The sequence below is a fragment of the Macaca nemestrina genome, chromosome 17, assembly GCF_043159975.1.
Source record: "Macaca nemestrina isolate mMacNem1 chromosome 17, mMacNem.hap1, whole genome shotgun sequence".
Taxonomy (NCBI): domain Eukaryota; kingdom Metazoa; phylum Chordata; class Mammalia; order Primates; family Cercopithecidae; genus Macaca; species Macaca nemestrina.
In genome coordinates, this window is record NC_092141.1 from 68,513,356 (window position 1) to 68,536,895 (window position 23,540).

General features: G+C 45.3%; 1 protein-coding gene across 4 annotated transcripts in view; it reads right to left on the reverse strand.

Annotated features, from left to right (window-relative positions):
- The window catches only part of LOC105468889 (elongation factor Tu GTP binding domain containing 2), a 43,168-nt gene that overhangs the window by 12,723 nt on the left and 6,905 nt on the right, over positions 1–23,540 (reverse strand). For all 4 annotated transcript variants that reach the window (XM_011719373.3, XM_071083271.1, XM_071083272.1 and 1 more), the window contains 12 exons: positions 20,940–21,105; positions 19,292–19,370; positions 17,705–17,780; positions 17,166–17,231; positions 15,765–15,800; positions 14,633–14,723; positions 13,655–13,737; positions 9,733–9,899; positions 6,656–6,780; positions 4,056–4,119; positions 3,574–3,664; positions 368–503 (listed from right to left, as the gene is read on the reverse strand). In XM_011719373.3, the coding sequence (XP_011717675.1) occupies positions 368–503; positions 3,574–3,664; positions 4,056–4,119; positions 6,656–6,780; positions 9,733–9,899; positions 13,655–13,737; positions 14,633–14,723; positions 15,765–15,800; positions 17,166–17,231; positions 17,705–17,780; positions 19,292–19,370; positions 20,940–21,105 (1,180 nt within the window). The remainder of the gene's footprint in view (positions 1–367; positions 504–3,573; positions 3,665–4,055; positions 4,120–6,655; positions 6,781–9,732; positions 9,900–13,654; positions 13,738–14,632; positions 14,724–15,764; positions 15,801–17,165; positions 17,232–17,704; positions 17,781–19,291; positions 19,371–20,939; positions 21,106–23,540) is intronic.

Genomic DNA, 23,540 nt, shown 5'->3' on the forward strand with positions numbered 1-23,540 from the left:
CTAACCAAGTCTCCCAAATCCTAGCCTAGCATTTTTTGCACTATTTCATACCACCCAAGCATGCACGTTCCCGGCTGACCCCTGGAAAATACACCAGAACCACAGAGCCTGCCTCCCCATCTCATTTACTTGAACACTCCTCCTGGCAGGAAAATGTAATTCCTTTTGGTTCCCAAGATAGAATGTGTGCCATCATCCACTAAGGAAAGCAGCTAGGAAAAACACCAGTGTTCTGCATTTCCATCTGTAGTTTGTTGAAAAGATCCTCAGACCTCTGACCTCCATTGCAGCATGAGAAAAAGTTGCTGTGATACCTGTGGCAGGGCACGAGGATGACAGAGTTAAGGGGCCATAAGCACGTTACTACCTGTGAACTCGCCAAAGAACTTTTTGCAGACCAGCCTGAGCAGGGGGCGGATGTTCAGCTTCAGCTCCTCCTTTGTCAGGTGGATGCCAAGCTCATCTAGGGTCCGTGGGAGGCTGGTGTCCACGTCACCCACAACCTGTGAGGGTATAAGATACCATGTCAGCTGTAGTGAGAGCCTGAGCATGGTGCTAGAGGGAGACAAGGAAAGGCCAAAGAAATAGCTGAAGAACTCCTGCACAAGGCTCTCTTCTATGGAGACAAAGCTCTTGGCAAGGACAAAAGTTTTGTTTCAGCGGCATCTCTGCTACCTACCCTTCAAACCATAGGCAAAGCCAACTTGGTTACATACCCACCGCAGCTAATAAACCAAGCACTCAGATTGCTTACTCCTAGTGCTGCCCCCTGGTGTCTGAAAAGCAGCATCTCATCCCACTCAGGAACTTCCTCACCTATTAAATAGAAGTCTATTTACAGACTTCTCAGATTTAGAGGATCATTGTGCACTGGAAGGAACCAAAAAAGGTCACCTGGCTGTGGATCCTGTCAGGGCAGGGCCAAGCTAAATCATCCTCAGCAGACTCAAGGTCTCTACTGAGGCAGGCTCTATAAATTTTTTTTATTAATCCATTCCAGTCTGACATAAGATACTAAGTATTTTTCAGGACTAATAAATTTTAATCACTATTTTATCTTGTTGCTAGGTTTTGCTGTTTTGTCCACTGGAATGACCACACATATTTTGTATATGTGTGTGTCCACTGTGCTTATTAAACACCTGCGTATTTTATTACTATCTTGGGAGAAAGGTCTGTACAAAAATTCCTGTAATTTTTACCCTTTTAGTCCTATCTTTTAGGGAGTACAAATTCATATAAATGTCACATTATATTCTTTTTTTTACAGACAAGGTCTCACTCTGTCACGCAGGCTGGAGTGCAATGGTGTGATCATGGCTCACTGCAACCTCCGTCTCCCGGGCTCAAGTGATCCTCCTGCCTCAGCCCCCCAAGTAGTTGGGGCTATAGGCACGCACCACTACAACAGCTAATTCTATTTTGTGTGCAGACAGGGTTTAGCCATGTTGTCCAGGCTGGTCTTGAACTCTTGATCTCAAACGATCTGCCCACTGGGACCTCCCAAAGTGCTGGGATTATAGGCGTGAGCCACCACATCTGGCCAAGTTATATTCTTTGCTTCTCAGCATTCCACATGCTTAATTAAATCCTTACCATTTCCTGACAAATTATTTCAATCTGACAAGCATCACATTTTTTTTTTTTTTTTTTTGAGACGGAGTCTCGCTCTGTCACCCAGGCTGGAGTGCGGTGGCCGGATCTCAGCTCACTGCAAGCTCCGCCTCCCGGGTTTACGCCATTCTCCTGCCTCAGCCTCCCGAGTAGCTGGGACTACAGGTGCCTGCCACCTCGCCCGGCTAGTTTTTTTGTATTTTTTAGTAGAGACAGGGTTTCACCATGTTAGCCAGGATGGTCTCGATCTCCTGACCTCATGATCCACCCACCTCGGCCTCCCAAACTCCTGGGATTACAGGCTTGAGCCACCCCGCCCGGCCAAGCATCACATATTGTACAAACAGTTATGAAAGCAAAGTTCATACGAACACGCTTTATTTGTTTTTTTCTGAGACAGGGTCTCACTTCGCCACTCAGGCTGGAATGCAGTGGTGTGATCATAGATCACTGCAGTTTTGACCACCAGGGTTCAAGCAATCCTCTGGCCTCAGCCTCCTGAGTAGCTGGGACCACAGGTACACACCATCACTCCCAGTTGATTTTTTTTTTTTTTTTTTTGAGATGGAGTCTTGCTCTGTCACCCAGGCTGGAGTGCAGTGGCACGATCTCAGCTCACTGCAGCCTCAGCCTCAAGAGTAGCTGGGATTACAGGTATAAGCCACTATGTCTGGGTAATTTTTGTAATTTTAGTAGAGATGGGGTCTTGCCATGTTGCCCAGGCTGGTCTTAAACTCCTGGGCTCAAGTGATCCTCCTGCCTTGGCCTCCCAAAGCATCTGGATTACAGGGCTGAGCCACTATGCCCAGCCTAGACATACTTTTAGTGGTTGTAAAGTGGTTCATTTTATGGGATGTACCATCATTCATTTAATCAGATTAAGGAGCATAACTGACAAACATTTAACTTACTTCTTGTTTTTTCCCTTTTCCTGCCATCACAAACAATGCTATAAGCTGAGGTGGTAGACTCCTGCCTGTAATCCCAGCACTTTGGGAGGCCAAGGCAGGAGGATCACTTGAGGCTAGAAGTCTGAGACCGGCTTGGGGATAACAGCGAGACCTTATCGCTACAAAAAAGTTTTAAAAAGTGAGCCAGGCATGGTAGCTTGCGCCTGCAGTCCCAGCTTCTCAGGAGGCTGAGGTGGGAGGATTGCTCAAACCTAGGAGTTTGAAGCTGCAGTGAGCTATGATCGTGCTATTGTACTCCAGCCTGGGTGACAGAGTGGGACCCTATCTCTAAAAAACAAAAACAAACAACAACCAAAAATGCTATAAACACTTTGATTTATATAAGTAGCCAGGAGGACTCTCATAATTATATCTCTAAGTTAAATTCCCATAACTGAAATGATTAGTTCTAAGTGTCACATTCTTCTCAACAGTCAAGATATGTTCATAAACCTGCTCTAGGAGAAGACTTTTCTTTCATACCTCCTCCCTTTCCTTTGATTTTTTTTTTTTTTTTTTTTGGAGACAGAGTCTTGCTCTGTCGCCCAGGCGGAAGTGCAGTGGTGTGATCTTGGCTCACTGTAACCTCTCCCTCCCGGGTTTACGCCATTCTCCCGCCTCAGCCTCCCGAGTAGCTGGGACTACAGGCGTCCGCCACCATGCCCAGCTAATTTTTTGTATTTTAGTGGAGACGGGGTTTCACCATGTTGCCCAGGCTGGTCTCAAGCTCCTGAGCTCAGGCAATCTGCCCACCTCCACTTCCCAGAGTGCTAGGATTACAGGCATGAGCCACCATGCCCGGGCCCCTTTCCTTTGATTTTAATAGCACTTGGAGTACTGCAGTGTTCTGGATCTAGAAGATTACTTTTTGAACAATTGGTGACCAACAAGCACTCTTATACTTAACAGAAAACTGAGCAGGTTTAGGGACAGAGTGAAGTGAGTTCACCAGCTCTTTCACACTGTGCTTATAAGAGCAGATCTGCCCAGTGTGGCCTGACACACTCACCTGGGCGAGGATCTTATAAAGGGGCTCCAAGATAAACTCCACGAAACTTCTCTGGGAGCTGCTAGTTGGGGCCTTTTTGGTGAACTTTCGCCTAAAAGGAAAAATAAGAGTTCTGAGTGACCCGGGAGAAAAGGCACTATCACTGATCCCAAGAGGCATTGTCTAAGTGCTGAATCTGAACAGCAGCCCAGGCGAGGAATGTGTGTGTGACTGTAAAGTTTCCAGAGGCAGATTCCTGGAAGGATACATGGTTATGACCCTCCTGGATGCCTGAGCTGGGCTGTAAAGACTTCAGGAGAAAAAGTCTCTCACCAGATCAGAGCTTAGGAAGCCAACCCATTTAGGGGAGGAAAGACAGTAGTTTACATTAAAAAAAAAAAGTAGGTATTTTAATCTTTGAACTCAGAGAATTTCTCTATCTCTTCTCACTTACTGGGTAAATGATCACCCCTCTGGAAAGTCACGTCCCATACTCTACTTACGTCTTAGGGTTGAAGTAGATGTCACCCCAGAGTCTTTTAGCAAATTCTTGGTAATTAATGTCACCTATGGGAGAAGTCACACAATTATAATCTACCTAGCAAAGTGTTCAAAATTCTGTTTCAGGTGGCACAGGTGGTTCGCAGCTGAGAACTTCTACCACTTTCCTTTCCAGGGTCCACAAATTCCCTTCTAACCAGACAGGAAAACGGGGACACTGAGGCACAAAGTAGGACAAGACTGGTCCAAAGTTGACAAGGCTGTGCTGGAGCCAAAATGAGAACCCAAGCCTCTCCATCTCCACCAAGCACTAGGATTGAATTATGGACAACAGCATGTGTTACATGTTTTCCTTTGATGGAACAGGGTCACCTACTGTGTGGCATCCTCTATCTGCGTCTAAACCCTGTCTCTTCTGGAAGGGGAATTTAATGGTTCTTTCACCCCTTCCTGATGTAGACAAGCTCAACTCTGCTGCCAGTGTGGGCCACCTTCCAACTGCAGTGTCACCATAAGGCTCTGGCTAGCCCCAGGCCTCAAGTAAGCAATTACTGAGCCCTCTCGAGAGAAAACACCAAAGCCAACCTTTGGCTCATCTTTTACCAACTAGTTTTTAGTTTATTTTTAGTTCGACTATAACTGCTAATCCTGGTCAGACTATACCAAACAACTATGGCTTTAAAAAGTCAAGACATTGGGTAACATTCAGTTAGACAAGTGATACCACCAACTACCTCCTGGATATTTCTACTCAGATGTCAGACTGTCCCCTCTCCCCTTGTATGGGATAAAGGGAATGCATCAGCTTTTTCCTAAAGCCACATTCCCCTTCAGACTTCTCTGTCTCCATCAGTATGGTTATCACCAAAATTTCATCTAAACTCAAAATCTTTTTCTTCCTTACTCTGTTAATTACCAAATTCTCCCCCTTTCCCTCATTGTTAGTTACTGAAGCTTTCCTTCCTCTGAACCACTGAATGTTTATGCCCTCTGTTAATGATCAAATTCTCCCTTTCTTTCGCACACTGTTAGTTACCGAAACTTTCCTTCCTCTGAATCACTGAATGTTTATGCCCTCTGTTAATGATCAAATTCTCCCTTTCTTTCCCACATTGTTAGTTATCGAAACTTTCCTTCCTCTGAACCACTGAATGTTTACGCCCTCTGTTAATGCACTTACCATGTAGTATAATCACTGAACTTTTTTTCTTTGAGACAGGGTCTCACTCTGTCATCCACACTGGAGTGCAGTGGCATAACCTTGGCTCCCTGCAGCCTTGACCTCCCTAGCTCATGCAATCCTCCCACCTCTGCCTCCCGAGTAGCTGGGACTACAGGTGTGCGCCATCACGGCCAGCTAATTTTTTTTTTTTTTTAGACGGAGTCTCGCTCTATCGCCCAGGCTGGAGTGCAGTGGCGCGATCTCGGCTCACTGCAAGCTCCGCCTCCTGGGTTCCTGCCATTCTCCTGCCTCAGCCTCCCGAGTAGCTGGGACTACAGGCGCCCGCCACCTTGCCCGGCTAGTTTTTTGTATTTTTTAGTAGAGACGGGGTTTCACTGTGTTAGCCAGGATGGTCTCGATCTCCTGACCTCGTGATCCGCCCGTCTCGGCCTCCCAAAGTGCTGGGATTACAGGCTTGAGTCACCGCGCCCGGCCTAATTTTTTGTATTCTTTTGTAGAGATGGGGTTTTGCCATGTTGCCCAGGCTGGTCTCAAACTACTGGGCTCAAGTGATCCGCCTGCCTCAGATTCCCAAAGTCCTGGGATTATAGGTGTGAGCCACTGCACCCCGTCAAAAAAGACTGAACTTTAATCCCCCACTTTTTTTTCACAAGAGCAAAGGGCCCATGCTGAGAGTGCAGCAGGACAACTGACTGGCGAGAATAGAAACGCTGGTGCTCCACTGCCTACTGGTCATGAGACCTCTCACGGAGCCTGTCTGCTCGACCCTAAAAACGGTATAACAGTGACTTCCCTCTAAGGAACTGTAACATTGAACATAGGAAAGACTCTCAGTGCACGATTCCTATTGGAATCTGAGGTCACTGGGGAAGTGCAAAGATGAAGAGCCAGGGAGTCTCTCACAGTGGGAATCTGGTCTTAAAGATCTGGTGTTGAGGCTCCAGGAACCCATGATATTATGCGGCTGGGCATGTCAGCAGAGGCCTGTAGATGCTGGCTGCAAAGTCACCATGAGTTCTCAATTAGACCCATGAAATTGATGTCTGCCTCCATACGGCTAGCTAGAAGCACCAACGGTGAGAGAGATGTTACCTGTGAGGAGGTCTGAAAGTGCCTGTGGGCATGGATGATTCCTGTTTACAAAACCTGTCTCACCCTAGGAGAGCCTTTTATTCCTAAAATGACCTCCTTCTTCTCCCATGTCCTCCTATTCACTTTTATTTTTCTATTATTTAGAAACAACTTAGCCTGAAGAAAGGGTCTCAAGGCCAGAAAGACCCCCAAATGTGATAATAACAGGTGATAAAATGTTCCCCCAACAGGGTGCTCTGATACGAAGCCAATTTCTGAGCCATTCAGCAGGAAAGCCACACAGGACTCAGGGGAAGCTGGTGAGACAGACTGCCAGCCAGCACTTACCAAAGGTGTCGGCGTAGATCTTGGCAAAGGAGCCCAGCGTGAAGCAGATGCTGTACTGGGAGCTGGAGAAGCAGACGTTACCCAGGAGTGGGGAAAGGATCAGGTTCTCATCAGTGGAATACATGCTGAAACAGAGACAGTGGTAAGCACAGTGCCAGGCTGCAGCATCCCAGATGCACTGCCAAGGGGAAGGGCAGGAACTCAGTATCACAGTCACTCTCCAGTCCTCGGAAGGGACTTGTGCAGGACACTTAGTTTTGCCAACAGCCTGGTCCAAGAATGTGACATGATGGAGCTGTTTCCTAATTCTCAATAACAAGCTGATTTCCCAGAGTTGGGGACATTCTGCACAATCTTGGAAAAGTTAACTGCACCAGACAGACAAGGGGAAACCTAGAGGACAGAGACAAAAACCTTAGAACACAGGAAATGAATCTAATGTGGTAAGACAGAAATACAGAAATACATTTGAGGAAAAACCTCAATTTCACAAATATAAGCAGACATAAACATCACTTAAAAAAGAGAAAAGTGGCCGGGCGCGGTGGCTCAAGCCTGTAATCCCAGCACTTTGGGAGGCCGAGACAGGTGGATCACGAGGTCAGGAGATCGAGACCATCCTGGCTAACACAGTGAAACCCCGTCTCTACTAAAAAAATACAAAAAACTAGCCAGGCGAGGTGGCGGGTGCCTGTAGTCCCAGCTACTCGGGAGGCTGAGGCAGGAGAATGGCATAAACCCGGGAGGCGGAGCTTGCAGTGAGCTGAGATCCGGCCACTGCACTCCAGCCTGGGCGACAGAGCGAGACTCTGTCTCAAAAAAAAAAAAAAGAGAAAAGACAGGAAAAGAAGAAAAGCAACTCCGCTCTTTACTCTCACTGCCATACTCTTTATTCTTTTGTGTTTGGCTTTTACCATGTTAAAACTTTCAATCTTAAAAGCCATGCAGAAACCACAAGCATCTGAGTTCATTAACATTTATAAGAAAACCAGTTGTACAAGGGGATCAAATCCACAACCTTAGCCTTACTGGCACATTATCTTATGGAATTTCCCAATACAGAAATAAAAGTATGGCTTATAAAGAACAGCCCTCTACCCCCAAGTTATGCTCCCTAGAGGCAACTGCTTTCAACACTTTTAAAGCTGCTTTTAGAGTATTTACCTTCAGATTTCTAAGTAATATGTTTATGTTGCTTTTTCTTGCTTAGAGGTTCTTTTGTTTTTGAGACAGGGTCTTGCCTTGTTGCCCAGGCTGGAGCACAGTGGCAAATCACAATTCATTGTAGCCTCGACTCTCAGGCTCATGCAATCTTCCCTCCTCAGCCTCCCAAGTAGCTGGGACTGCAGGCATGAAGCACCAAGCCTGGCTAATTTTTGTAGAGATGAGATACAAATGCCATGTTGCCCAGGTTTGAACCTTGAACTCCTGGGCTCAAGCAATCTCCTGCCTCGGCCTCCCAAAGTGCTGGGATTCTAGGTATAAGCCACTGTGCCTGAGCTCTTGTTTAGAGGTTTGAAACATGACCTCTTGACTTCCTATTTTAGTAAATCTGGTTAAATTTAGCCCTATCCCACCTCCTGCCTTTTTTTTTTTTTTTTTTTAAAGAGACAGGGTCTCACTCTGTCACCCGCACTGGAGTGCAACAGCACAATCATAGCTCACTATAAGCCTGAACTCCTTGGCTCAAGTGATCCTTTTGCCTCTGCCTCCCAGGTAGCTAGGATTACAAACACATGCCACCATGCCAAGCTAATTTTAAAATCATTTTTTGTAGACAGAGTCTAGCTATGTTGCCCAGGCTGGTCTTGAACTCCTAGCCTCAAGCGATCCTCCCGCCTTGACCTCTCAAAGTGCTGGGATTACAGGCATAAGCTATCACGTTCAGTCGTTTTATTAAAAGATATTTGTCATTTCATCCTTTGGACTCATGGGGTCACGTTGGGCTCTAGTCATTGTCAGTCCTTGCAGAGATGGGGTGAAGATATTCCATTTGAAAAGTAGTGCTACACACTGGGAAGGCTCCTGAAGGTAAGCGTCTCTAGCCACACAGGTACCATCCCCAATCCTCAAATGGAAAGGCATTCTTTCAGTAGGACGGCCTCCTCACAGGCCCATTTAAGGGGCTGCAGGAAGTCATCTAGCACATCCTTCAGCCTGTAGTAAGACTGTCTTTAAGATATATTTAACCTCTCTTTCAAAGGCTCTTTGATATTATAAAGTATCATAACCATCACTCATATGTATTAATGCAAGCCCTAAATCTATCTTGTTGCGAAGATTATATCCACAGAAACACAGCAAACAGTTCTTAATTTATTTAGACTGTGTTAACTATAACAGCATCTAACATTATTCAGCGCATCAGCTGCTACATGGCAAGCACTGTGCTAAGTGTGTTCCATCAAATATCTATTTAATTTCTTATAACATCCCTTGTAAGTTACTATGTTAACTTATACTATACATGCCTAATAATATTTGCCATTATTGCTATTAGGCAAGTAACAACTGGGTGTAGTGGCTCACATCTGTAATGCTAGCACTTTGGAAGGCCAAGGTAGAAGAATTGCTTGAAGTCAGTTTAAGACCAGCTTGGGCAACATAGCAAGACTCCATCTCTACAAAAAATAAATAAATAAATAAAAATAAAAACAAAAATAAAAAAAATTAGCCAGGTATGGTGGCACATGCCTGTGGTCCCAGCTACTCAGAAGACTGAGGTGGGAGGATTGCTTGAGCCCAGAAGTTCGAGGCTGCAGTGAGCTGTGATTGTGACACTGCACTGTAGCTTGGGTAACAGAGATCCTATCTCTAAAAAGAGAAGAAGACATTAAATACAGTCCAAGTAATGATCATAATACTAAACAGAAGATGTGTTAAGCATCACAAGTGGTTAAGGCACAGAGGTAATAGTATGGAGTTGACCCCTGCAGAGTCCTAGAATGTGCCTCTAGTTTTGCCCAACAAACTCATCAACACATGTCAAGACATAAATCAGAGTTGTTCCCAGAGGTATTCAGGGTTAAAACCCAGAGTCTCTGAGGACAGGAAATCCACTCCCAGGGGTCTTCTACCTTATTAATCCATTGACCTCATCCACAATGTGGCGCAGCTTGTAATATGCATCAGTTGGAGGCAGCTTCAGCTCCAGGATCAGTCGGTCAATCTTGTTGATGCACACAGTGACCGCCAGCCTCTCCTGCACCGCATGCTTGATCAGCCGCTCTGTGTTCAGCATCACCTGAGAAACACAAGGCTCAGAAGGTGGTAAGAAGAACAAGGAGGGGAGAAAGTTCAAAGCAGAACCCAAGAAGGCACTATTTCAAGCCATGAAACCTGGGGAGAAAAAAAAGACCTGGGGAAATATTACTGGGTGGAAGCAGAGAGCCTCCTGCCTGAAGACAGACACAGGAACTTTAAGAGGGCACCTTGCAGGATTGAGAAATGAATAAACCCACGAACAATGATGTTGGAGCCAGGTTTCTCAGTGCTAGAGAAGGAACTAAGAAGGCTCGGAAGAGCCAGTGGTGCTGAAATGGAACTGGGGATACTAGGATTAATGCATGATTTTTAATATACGTGTGTAGAAATAGTTACAGATATGTACGAGTGTATATAACCCAGCTGTGCTCAGTGAGAGGGCCTAGAAGCAATGTACCCCAGTAGCATTCAAACCTTTGTTTCTAAATACTAGTCCCCACTGGCCAGGCACGGTGGCTCACGCCTGTAATCCCTGCACTTTGGGAGGCCAAGGTGGGCAGATCACGAGGTCAGGAGAGCGAGACCATCCTGGCTAACGTGGTGAAACCCTGTCTCAACTAAAAATACAAAAAAATTAGCCGGGCATGGTGGCAAGTGCCTGCAGTCCCGGCTACTCTGGAGGCTGAGGCAGAATGATGTACATCCATGAGGCAGAGCTTGCAGTGAGCCGAGATGGCGCCACTGCACTCCAGCCTGGGCGACAGAGTGAGACTCCGTCTCAAAAAAAAAACAAAAAACAAAACAAAACAAAAAAACAAAAACTAGTCCCCACTATAAGCCAGAGCTGCTAGGCTAGGTGCAGTCACTCACATCTGTAATCCCAGCATTTTGGGAGGCCAAGGCAGGAGGACTGCTTGAAGCCAGAAGTTCGAGACCATCCCAGGCAACAGAGCAAGATCCCGTCTCTTAAAAAAATCTTTAAAAATAAGCTGAGCATGGTGGCACATACCTGTAGTCCCAGCTATTTGGGAGGCTGAAGTGGGAGAATCACTAGAGCCCAGGAGCCTGAGAATGCTGTGAGGTATAATTGTACCACTGCACTCCAGTCTGGGCCAGAGAGCAAGATCCCATCTCTTTGAAGGAAAAAAAAAGCCAGAGCTCCTTGAAGAAATGGCTGAGTCCAGGATTGTGACAAGGAAAGATACGTCTAGAACATCTTTTTGTGCTTGAAGGTAAGGAAGTGCTCAAGAAACAATGAGATGTGAAAAGGATGATGGAATCACCCTAAAGGAGTTCTCAGTAGCCATATCTGGGATGAGAGCACTAGAGCACTGGAATGCATAAGGACAGTAACAGATTATAATTATAATTCACTGAATAAAATACAAACCCAAACATCCATAGTGATAATAAGCAAACGGGGGAGAAGCAAAAGCACTTCTTCACAACGTAATTCCAACCAATAGGCCAGGCGCAGTCGCTCACACCTGTAATCCCAGCACTTTGGGAGGCCAAGGCAGGTGGACTGCTTGAGGTCAGGAGTTCAAGACCAGCCTGACTGACATGGTGAAACTCCATTTCTACCAAAAATACAAAAATTAGCTGAGTGTGATGGCGGGCACCTGTACTCCCAGTTGCCCAGAAGGCTGAGGCAGGGGAATCGCCTGAACCTGGGAGGCAAAGGTTGCAGTGAGCCAAGATTGTGCCACTGCACTCCAGCCTGGGCGAAAGAGCGAGACTCCATCTCAAAAACACAAAACAAAGGCCGGGCGCGGTGGCTCAAGCCTGTAATCCCAGCACTTTGGGAGGCCGAGACGGGCGGATCACGAGGTCAGGAGATCGAGACCATCCTGGCTAACACGGTGAAACCCTGTCTCTACTAAAAAATACAAAAAACTAGCCGGGCGAGGTGGCGGGCGCCTGTAGTCCCAGCTACTCGGGAGGCTGAGGCAGGAGAATGGTCTAAACCCGGGAGGCGGAGCTTGCAGTGAGCTGAGATCCGGCCACTGCACCCCAGCCTGGGCGACAGAGCAAGACTCTGTCTCAAAAAAAAAAAAAAAACAACAACAACAACAACAACAACAACAACAACAACAAAAGCAATGGCCGGGCGCAGTGGCTCACGCCTGTAATCCCCACACTTTGGGAGGCCTAGGTGGGCGGATCACCTGAGGTCAGGAGTTCGAGACCAGTCTGGCCAACATGGTGAAACCCTGTCTGTACTAAAAATACAATAATTAGCTGGGCTTGGTGGCATGCACCTGTAATCCCAGCTACTTGGAGGCTGAGACAGGAGAATCGCTTGAACCCAAAAGGCAGATGTTGCAGTGAACCGAGATCACACCACTTCACTCCAGCCTGGGCGACAGAGCAAGACTCCATCTCAAAAACAAAACAAAACAGAAGGAATAAGAGTTAGAAGACTCACTATTTGCAACTATTGTAGGAATAAGCCAAGAATCATCAATGGATGACAAAACTAGTAAAGTCTGATAAGGAGCGGAATAACCAGATTCTAATAACCTAGCCTAATCATGAGGAAGTATTAGACAAACCCAAATTGAAAGACATTCTACAAAATAAATGCCCTGTACTTTTCAAAAGTGCCAATGTCATAAAAGACCAAGAGAGACTAAAGAACAGCTTCAATTCAGAGACTTGAAAATCATGAAAACTAAATGCTATGCATCACTATGGATTAGGGGAAATATTCTATAATGGAAATTGTTGGTATGATCAGTAAAACTGAATAAGGTCTGCAGAAAAGATCTGTACAACAGGATTGTATCAATTTTAAATTTTCTTATTTTGGCAACTGTACTGTGGTTATGTAGGTGAATGTCCTTATTCTTAGAAAATACATTCTGAAATATTTTACTTTCAAACGGTTCAAGGGGAAAACATACACACCTGTCTCTCTGTGTGTGTCTGAACGTGTAGAGAATTACGAAGTAAATGAGGGTGGGTCCTTTGAATAATTCTTGCAACTTTTCAGTTTGCTGTTATTCCAAAATGAAAAGTCAGTTAAAAAAAAAAACACACAAAAAGACAATTCTGGCTCCCTCTGCTGGCTGTCTCAGCAATGACAACACGTATGAGGATAGCCAAAGTGTTCCACCTCTCAATTCAGGAATACAGAAGACACCCTGGTCTTTTAACTCCAATCTCTTGGAAAAACGTAACTAATATTAAAAATCCACTTACAAGAACATACTCTCCTCCCTTCCTTTTATTTACATTTGTCATTTTATCTTTGTGTTTTCTGAATAGCAGTGAGTCTTATTTTGAGCTTCACTGAGCAGGAAGCAAGGGCACCCACAATGATTATTTTTTTCTTCGTTTTTTGAGAGAATGTCTCACTCTGTTGCCCAGGCTGGAGTGAAGTGGCACAATCTCGGCTCACTGCAACCTCCGACTCCCAGGCTCAAATGATTCTCCTGCTTCAGCCTAATGAGTAGCTGGGATAACAGGCAAGGGTCACCACACCTGGCTAATTTTTGTATTTTTTGGTAGAGACGGGATTTTGCCATGTTGGCCAGGCTGGTCCTGAACTCCTGACCTCAGGTGATCCACCCACCTAAGCCTCCCAAAGTGCTGGGATTACAGGTGCGAGCCACCACACCCGGTGAGAATTAATTTTGAACTTCATTTGCTGCTTTAATTTTAGAGCAAATTTGAGCCTTAATCCCAGAGAGTTTCAAGGTTCTCTGGCTCCCAGCTCACTTAGTGCTCTGGGTATTGCGGGGGGCAAACATAACAGGGTGGATGAGATTCTGGGAGCTGAGTCTGACTCACCCCCTCGGCAGCATCAATGAAAAGAACCACTCCATCTGAGATGCGCAAGCCAGCTGTGACCTCATCAGAGAAATTCACATGTCCTGAAAAGCAAATACTAAGTAAGTCATCACTTGGTGTAGGATAAAGCACAATTAACTGGTACGGTGAACTGAGGGGGCACTTCAAAGCCTGTGAACCTCCAAATACCCCCTTCCCCTCCTCGCCATAACCCGCTGCAGGATAAAAATATCCCCCATTAGAATCATATCCTTGCATTATGCTTTTCTACGGGAGGCTCCCTACCTAAAAAGAGGGAAGTGCCCAGGAGAGCATGAGTCCACATCACACACCAGCTTAGCCTAATCAGCAGTGAGCAGAGATCTGTGGGACTCAAGACAATCTGGAGGCAGGAGAAAAGGCAAAGGAGGACCTGGAGCACAGTGTGCTGTTCGAGGAAGGCAGTTCCTGCCGAGGTGCTATAGGGGCAGGGGCTGAGAGGTATCAGGACACTGGGCATCAGATGGTGCCAAGAAGGCAAATCAGCCAAAACCTAAAACCTTTCAGTTTTTAAAAACTCTGCCCCAGTTGGTCCTTCCAATAGGAGGAAGAGTCAGCCAAGGGGTCCTGTTCCCAAGGTCATCTGTATGTTCACCAGTCTCCTTTGAGAGTACTCGAGGCCAGGAACTGGGTCTGACTCACCTTTAGCTCCCCAGCAGATAGCATGGGGCCTGACGGGCTGAAATGAATAAATGAATACAATTCCCTAACATTTTTACATATTCAAAAGAGTAAAGACATGAATAGGAGGCCTGGAGTACGATGCTTGCTAAATTAACAGCCAGAAACAAAGGAGAGAGTCAAAACTGAAAATGGTGTCAATGAAGGTGAGGGAATGTAAAAACAAAGATGCACTGCTCTGTTCTGCTCTGGAAAGTGAGAGGACACACGCAAAACCAAGACAAGGTTCCAATAATCAAAAGCCAAAGGATGTCCTACCTGGAGTGTCCATGATATTGAAGAGATAAGATTTTCCTTTGGTGTCTGGCAAGACCACTGTCACAGGAGTGCTTTTGATGCCTACACCTCTCTGAAAGAAACAAAGAGTGGTCAAGACCTCTTCCTATGCAAGAGGGGTTCATTTTGCTTTTGGGGCTCCCCAACTGCTACTAAATTACACTGATGGCTCTCCTTATGGTGGGTGATTTTTATGTAGGCTTCTAGCCAGCATGACCTTGAAAATAAAATATCTTGGTGTTAGATAGTATTTTGTGGGGGCTTGTTTCAAGTATGAAAAGATGAAAATGAATTAATGCAAACAAAACAGTATTAAGCCCTATCAGAGAATCCAGGGTCCTAGAATCTCATCCTCTTTATACATGAGAAACAAAAATAGCTGAGCACCTTGAAAGTAAAAAGAAACAATCTGGGGTATTTTAGTTTTTTTTTTTTTAAAGAAATATAAAAGCTATGACAGGAATAAACATTTGTTTAAAATTCCAGTCAAACAAATATATAAATGCATTATAAAACAGTAACAGCTAACACTGCCTATCTATCTTTACTAATTCCAAGTGCCTTTAGTTAACCATACTTATTTATACTTAAAACTTCCATTAGGAAAAAGGGACAGAAATAAGAGGGGGGAAAGAGAAGGGGTCAGAGAGTAGAGAGAAAGATCCGGATGGAAAGACAAAAAGAGGAACACAAAGATATAGGAACCCATTTTCAAAGAGAAGCTACTCCTAGAAAGAGGTCATCATATGGATGGAGTCATCCTGCGGATTTTTAAAGGATGACGTCATTTAAAAAAAAATCACGTTGAGCTTCTGCGTAACTTAAAGCACAAATGCAGACATCACCTCTTAGTATTTGCCCTATATTAGGCCAAATTTAATCTAGTCAAGAACAGGAGGGTCCCCCTCCCAACCTACAGCTTGCCTACCCAGTTCTTTTTAAAGTTATAACCCTGGAGTAACTGGAGGAAGAAGGAGATGGGATGTGAGAAGTGGGGAGAAAGAAGTAGAGTACGAACTAAAATGCTATCATAAAGGCTCCTCTACATTCCCTACAAAACTATTACTGGGGGGTCTGGTGTAGGCAACAATCTGATTCCACAAGGCATGCTTACCTCTTGCTCTGTGAAGAGGATGTCAGTATAGCACAGCTGAAAAAAATTAACTGTTGTTACCACCTGAGTTCAGACTCCTCTCCCACAAACGAACCATCAATCACTTTCCCTCACCACCTCCCAGCTCAAGGGTTTCTTTGAGATTAAAGAGAGACAGAGAGCAGGGTGTCCCCACAGCAATTCCAGACAATGAGACCAGTGCCCTCCCAGCTGGAAATGCTCCTGGGTGCGTGGAGGGATTTTTTTATTTTTATTTTTTTGGAGACAGAGTTTCACTCTTGTTGCCCAGGCTGGAGTACAATGGCGCAATCTTGGCTCACTGAAACCTCCTTTGCCTCCCGGGTTCAAGAGATTCTCCTGTCTCAGCCTCCCAAGTAGCTGGGATTGCAGACGTGCGCCACCACGCTCAGCTAATTTTGTATTTTCAGTAGACACAGGGTTTCACCATGTTGGTCAGGCTGGTCTTGAACTCCTGACCTCATGTGATCCACCCAGCTCGGCCACCCAAAGTGCTGGGATTACAGGAGTGAGCCACCACGCCCGGCCGGGTTTTTCTTTTTGGTTGTGGTTTTGTCTTTTTTTGAGACATAGTCTCACTCGCCCAGGCTACAGGGTAGTGGCGTAATCTTGGGTGACTGCAACCTCTGCCTCCCAGGTTCAAGCGATTCTCCTGCCTCAGCCCCTCGAGTAGCTGGGACTACAGGTGCACATCACTGTGCCCACCCAGCTACATTTTGCATTTTTAGTAGAGATGGGGTTTCGCCATGTTGGCCAGGCTCGTCTCAAACTCCTGACCTCAAGTGATTCTCCTGTCCTGGCCTCCCAAAGTGCTGGGATTACAGGCATGAGCCACCGCTCTTTTTGAGTTGGGGGAGGTCACTAAAGACCAGGTATAGCTGAGAGCTAATTTATATCAAATGCACAGAATTCTTAGCATGGTAAAGGGAGACACATGTCAGCCTTCATGCTAGAGTGTTAAAACAATCAATCTGGCAGGGATTGAACATTTATTGCACTGAGACTTGCAGCCACAGTTGGCCTCATTCACAGGCATTTAAATTTACCATGAAAACCAGGTACAATTGTATCATATTTATAGAGCGGGCTATTAATACTATGATAGCAAAGAAGAGACTATAAAAGTCAGGACATATCATAACAGAGGAGGGATCCCAAGTGCAAAACGGATCATCCAAAAATACTGCAGCTCAATATTCTCTATGCTCCTGAGAAAGTTGAAATTATTTTCTTACAGCCTATTAATAGAGATCACAATTATAAAGCTGCACTTTGGAGGCGTCATTATTTATAGAGAACAGGAAGGGTGAAGGAAGGAGGAGAGAGACACCTCTATCTGTTCTGAATGGTTCATCCTAAACCCTCAACAGAAGTTCTACTTACATCTTGGTCATAGCGCTTTCTGATTTCCGGGTGAGTCTGCTCAATTAAACAATCTACAAAACACGTCTAAAAGGGAAGAAACAGTTAACACCTGCCAACCACAGAGGAAAATTTACTGTGCCCTTCCCCCAGCTCCCAATACACCACATAATTTAGGGATAAGGAGAGAAAAAGGAGAGCAAGGAGGGTTATGGGACAGCAAAGAATTAACACTGAAGCCACAGGATTATTTTCAAATAAAAGATGAAATCTTTCTTAGACAGGCATCCCTCAGGAAATGAAAACTTATAAAAATCAGAGTAAGGCTCAATTTCCCATCTTCTGTCCAGATGTAGACACAAGGCTCAGGAACAGGCTCCACCTGCTGCTTGGGAAAAGCCAGAATTTCACAGTATGGCTTCGTAACAGGCATGCAGTACCCCGAGTCAGTAGGTTGAGCCTTGCGACCTCAAACCTCAACCGCTGTGACTCTAAGGGCTAAAACATGAGCAGGCACAAAAGAGAAATCCTGTTCCAAGTAGCTGAAAGTTCTCTCTTACCTTGCCATGGTGGAGATGTCCACAAAGGGTCACATTTCTGATGAGCTCTGAGTTATCCATCAGATCTGCCAAGAAACTGAAAGGACAAAGGAAAAGAGAAAACAGACATTAGGAAAAGTTTCCAAATGAGGAGTGGAGTTTAAGGTTCAGGTATTTTTGGCCAGGAACAACTTTCAGACCAACTGGAGAGCCCTCAGGCAGATGCGAATGTCTATACTTACGTAGCAAGAAACTTATCCAAGAGGTAACACGATCTGTGAATGGACTATCACAGGGATTTAATAGTAAAATAGCAAGACTAAAAAAGGAAGAGGCTAGCCATGGTGGCTCACGCCTGTGATCCCAGCACTTTGGGAGGCTGAGGTGGGTGGATCACCTGAGGTCAGGAGTTCAAGACCAGCCTGGCCAACATGGTGAAACCCCGTCTCCACTAAAAATACGAAAAACTTAGGCCGGAAGCAGTGGCTCACGCCTGTAATCCCAACACTTTGGGAGGCCGAGGCCACCACGACCAGCTAATTTTTGCATTTTCAGCAGAGACAAGGTTTCACCATATTGGTCAGGCTGGTCTCAAACTCCTGACCCCCGGTGATCCACCTGCCCCGACCTCCCAAAGTGCTGCGATTACAAGCATGAGCCACCGCACTCAGCCAGGACTTCCAACATGGTGAAACCCCATCTCTACTAACAATACAAAAATCAGCTGAACATGGTGGCATGTGCCTGTAATCCCATCTACTCAGGAGGCTGAGGCAGGAGAATTACTTGAACCTGGAAGGTGGAAGTTGTAGAGAGCTGAGACCATGCCACTGCACTCTGGCCTGGGCAACAAAGTGAGACTCCGCATCGGAAAAAGAAAAAAAAAAAAAAGAGAGAGAGAGAGCACCTAAATGATCCTACACACATATCTACCTGCTTTTGCTCTCCTTTTCAAAATAAAGAGTTGAGGGCCAGGTATGGTGGCTCACGCCTGTAATCTCAGCACTTTGGGAAACTAAGGCAGGAGAATAATTTGAGCCCAGGAGTTTGAGACCAACTTGGGCAACATAGTGAAACCGTACAAAAATTAGCCAGGCGTGGTGGTGTGTTCCTGTAGTCCCAGCTACTCAGGAGGCTGAGGCAGACACATCTATTGAGCCTGGGAGGTCAAGGCTGCAATGAGCTGTGATTGTGCCACTGCACTCCAGCCTGAGCAACAAAATGAGACCTTATCTCAAAACAACAGCAACAAAAACAAAATAAAGAGCTAATATGTTCCTAAAATACTCAGCAGTCTTACTAAGTCCAAACAGGCTCTGGTGGACCCAACAGTGATAACTGTAATACCCAGATCTGTCTTAAAGGCTGGCTTTCAACATCAAACTAAAGACCTGGAAGAAGAGCAAACAGCTAACATCTGGATGAACACCAAGAGAAAAGTTAAGATTGAGCCCAAATATCCCAGCAGCCACACAAGCTGAAGGAGAATTTGAGAGCTATGTACGGCCACAATTTACTGGCTATTTCAGCCACAAACCACCTCCTATCTCTACAAAAACATGAACCCAGGGCATTCCTGCAGAGAAGCTGAGAAACCTTGTAACTTACTCCATCTCATACACTGTAACAGGTAATGTCTGCTCCATCAGAGTGAATTTCTTGGTTTTCACTGGCTTAATAATGGGTTCTAGAAGAAAAAAAAAAGGTAGTGATGTGTAGGTGGGCATAAAACATAAAAATACGGAGCACTATTCCATTAGACTGACCTTTCGGAATGTATGATGTATGACATCAATTTATTTTACTCTCAAGGTTCACTCATGTTGAGAAAGTTTTGGAAATGCTATTTGGCATGAGACAGTGAAGGACCTTGAATTGTGGAAAGAGGAGTCGGAGCATCAATTTGAGCAAGAGTGGGAGGGAGGGAGAGGGAATGGATGTAGGTTGAGGTCAATGTCAGTTCAAGATCTTTCCTCGCATTTATAAGATGCAATTACTTTCCAAAAGATCAATTAAAACTTTTTTTTTGGGGAGACAGGGTTTCACCCTGTTACCCAGGCTGAAGTGTACACATGGCACAATCAAGTGATCCTCCTGCCTCAGTCTCCCGAGATGCTGGGAGGCATCCACCATTGTGCTCGGCTAATTTCTGTACTTTTTTGTAGAGATGGGATTTCACCATGTTGCCCAGGTTGGTCTCAAACTGCTGGGCTCAAGCGATCCTCCCGCTCTGGCCTCCAAAAGTGCTGGGATTACAGGCATGAGCCACCACTTCCAGCCTATGAAAACTATTAAGATGCAGTGGCTCACGCCTGTAATTCCAGCTCTTTGGGAGGACAGGGCAGGCGGATCACTTGAGGTCAGGAGTTCAAGACAAGCCTGGCCAACATGGTGGTACCCCATTTCTACTAAAAATACAAAAATTAGGCCGGGCGCGGTGGCTCAAGCCTGTAATCCCAGCACTTTGGGAGGTCGAGACGGGTGGATCACGAGGTCAGGAGATCGAGACCATCCTGGCTAATACGGTGAAACCCTGTCTCTACGAAAAAATACAAAAAACTAGCCGGATGAGGGGGCAGGCGCCTGTAGTCCCAGCTACTCAGGAGGCTGAGGCAGGAGAATGGCGTAAACCCGGGAGTCGGAGCTTGCAGCGAGCTGAGATCCAGCCACTGCACTCCAGCCTGGGCGACAGAGCGAGACTCGGTCTCAAAAAACAAAAACAAACAAACAAACGAACAAAAAAACCCAAAAATTAGCCAGGCGTGGTGGCAGACGCCTATAATCCCAGCTACCAGGGAAGGTGAGGCAGGAGAATTGCTTGAACCAGGGAGGGGGAGGTTGCAGTGAGCCAAGACTGTGCCACTGCAATCCAGCATGGGCGACAGAGCAAGACTTCGTCTCAAAAAAAGGAAAATAAATGGACAATGCACGTTATGAGAACTGGTTAAAAGGGCTGGAGTTATTTGGATGGAAAAACATATCAGGCCACAGGGTAAATAAACTTAATGAGTCTTCATGCACCTAAACTGATAGCATATAAATAAGAAATAACTCTTATTTACCTAGAAACTAGTTAAGAGCTTTACTGAATATTAAAAGAGGATTAACTGAATCTTAAACCAGAAACAGTACCTGAAGGTAGTAAAGAAAAACTGATCAATTCATTTACTGAACTTTTAAGGTTTGCTGACAGCTATGAAATGAAGTTTCCAGGTTTCAATTCCACCTCCTCACAGCCCAGCCCCTCCTGACGTACCTGTGAGAGGCTGAGTGTCTTCCTCTTGAACTATGGTCTCCACCTCAGGGCCGTACACCTCCTCGGCTGTCGGGTAGTACTTCTTGTCCTCATGCAGCACCACCTCCATCCCGGGGTGGTCATCGTCATGATCTCCTATGTCATCGTCATCGTCATCATCATCCATCTGAAAGCAAGAGGGAGAAGGAGAATCGAAGAGGCACACGCCTTTCCTGTTTGATGTCTGACCACCTCCATGAGTGACAGCACTGACTGTACATGCTGGCCAGTTTCTTATTCTGACTTCTATGCCAGCGGGGCACGTTCCACTCCTTTGAGACCGTTCATAAAGAGAAGACTCTAAGCCGAGGCCATGGACAGTGCTCCTGGTTCAAACTTGCCCCTTCCTGAATGTGGGCCACTGGTCACAACTGAGTTGAGACTGGAGAAAACAAATCACAGCACTGCCCTTTAGGGGGAAAAAAGCAACTTTCTCCAAGGGCAGAAACCAGAAGACAGAGGTAAAAACTGGGGATAAGCCCATACCTTTAACATTTTCACTTATATCCACAGAATTGTTTTTGGAAAATAACTTTGTGATAGATAATAACAGGGGCCGGCAAGGATGTGGAGAAACTGAAACCTCACACACTGCTGATGGGAAACAGGTGCAGCTGCTTTGGAAAATAGTTTGGCAGTTCCTCAAAATGTTCAACACAGTTACGTATGACCCAGCAAGTCCACTCCTAAGTATATACCCAAGACAAATGAAAACTTATGGCCACACAAAAACTTAGAAATCAGTGTTCATAGTGGCATTATTTATAACAGCCAAAAAGTGGGAACAACCAAATGTCGATGAACTGATGACTGGATAAATGAAATGTGGTCCATCCATACAAAAAATTCGGCAACAAAAACAAACAAAATACCTGTACTTGCTATAGGTATACACATGCTACAACATAGATGAGCCTTGAAAACATGATGTGAGTAAAGAGGCCAGACTGAAAAACCTGCATATTATATGATTCCATTTATATGAAAATATTCAGAATAAGCAAATCTATATAGACAGAAAGCAGATTGCCCAGGGCTGGCAGGGTAGGTGTGGGTGGGAGGGCAATGGTTAAGGGGTATAGAGTTTTTTCTGAGATAATGAAAATGTTCTAAAATTGATTGTGATGACAGTTGCGTGACTCTATGAATACCCCTAAAAGCCATTAAATTGTACACTTTACAATTAAATAACTTCAATTCTACCTCCTTACAAATTAATCCATAGTCATATGCAGCATTAACGAAGTCATTCTCGCTTCTGCTAAAAAGTTTTCCAAATAATCTAAGGTGGCTACCAGATCACCCTTCATGTCCTAAAACACTTACTGAGCATGTAATATGTGCTAAGCTCTGTTCCAGGTGTTAGAACTAAGGCAATGAAGGAAAGAGAGGTACTACTGGAGCAAAAAATCTGCAGAGAGAGAATAACTTCTACAGGTATCTGGGGAAGAGGATTCTAGTCGGCTGATGAAACAGAATGCAAAGGCCCAAAGCCAAGAGCATGTGGCAACTTTGAGGTTTAGCAAGAAAGCCAATATGGCGAAAACGGAGCGAAGGATTGGGGAACAGGAAGCTGTGATCGCACGGGAGGCAAATACACAGGATCTTCGAGACCACTCTAAGAAATTGGACTTTACTTTTACTCTAGAGCAAAAGTAGCAGGGCAGGTGCCATTAGTATCCAGTGGGTAGAGGCCATGGATGCTGCTAAACATTCTACAACACACAGAATCCTCATAGAAAGAAGTATCTGGCCCCAATGTCAACAGTGCTGAGATGAAGAAACTCTGCACCAGGAGTTTGGAGCAGAGAAGTGATATGATCAGATTTCTGTTTTAAAAGAACCACTCCAGCCCCTATGCTGAGAATACACCAAAAACAAGGAGATTATGTAGGGAGCTACTGCAGTAATTCAGGAAAGAAAGAACAGTGATGGTGGCTTGGACTAGAGAGAGTAGGAACTGGGAAGGTGGTGAGGAGAGGCTGAATTCTGGATACATCACAAAGGTAGAGTCAAAACTGTTTTCTACTGAACTGAAAGGAGGTATGAGAAAAAAGAGAAGCAGCAAGGTTTTTGATCTGAGCACTGGAAAACAGCCTTGCCTTTATTGAGATGAGGAAGAAAGACTGTAAGAGCAGGTTAGGGGAGCAGGGCAGGGAAAGCTCAGTACTTAATGTGTGAGATAACGCCAGGTTTGAGATTCCCTGTCAGACATTAAGTAGAGACGCCATGTAGGAAGGTGGACATACAAACGTGACATTCAAGAGGAATGTCCAGATTGGAGATACAAATCTGAGTCGTCGTGAATACAAGTTATTTGATAGAATGGATGAGATCCCCAGAGGAGTGAGTGTAGACAGAGAAGAGGTCTGAGAAATGGAGCTCTGGGCCTGCTGACATTTGGAGGTCAGGGAGATGATGAGGAAGCAGCAGCAAAGGCTGAGAAGGGATGTCAGTGAGGAGGAAAACCAGGAGTTCTCTGAAAGCCAGAGGAAGAGAGTATTTTAAAGAGGGAATGATCAGCTGGGTCAGATGATGCAGGCAGGTCACGTAGGATGAGGG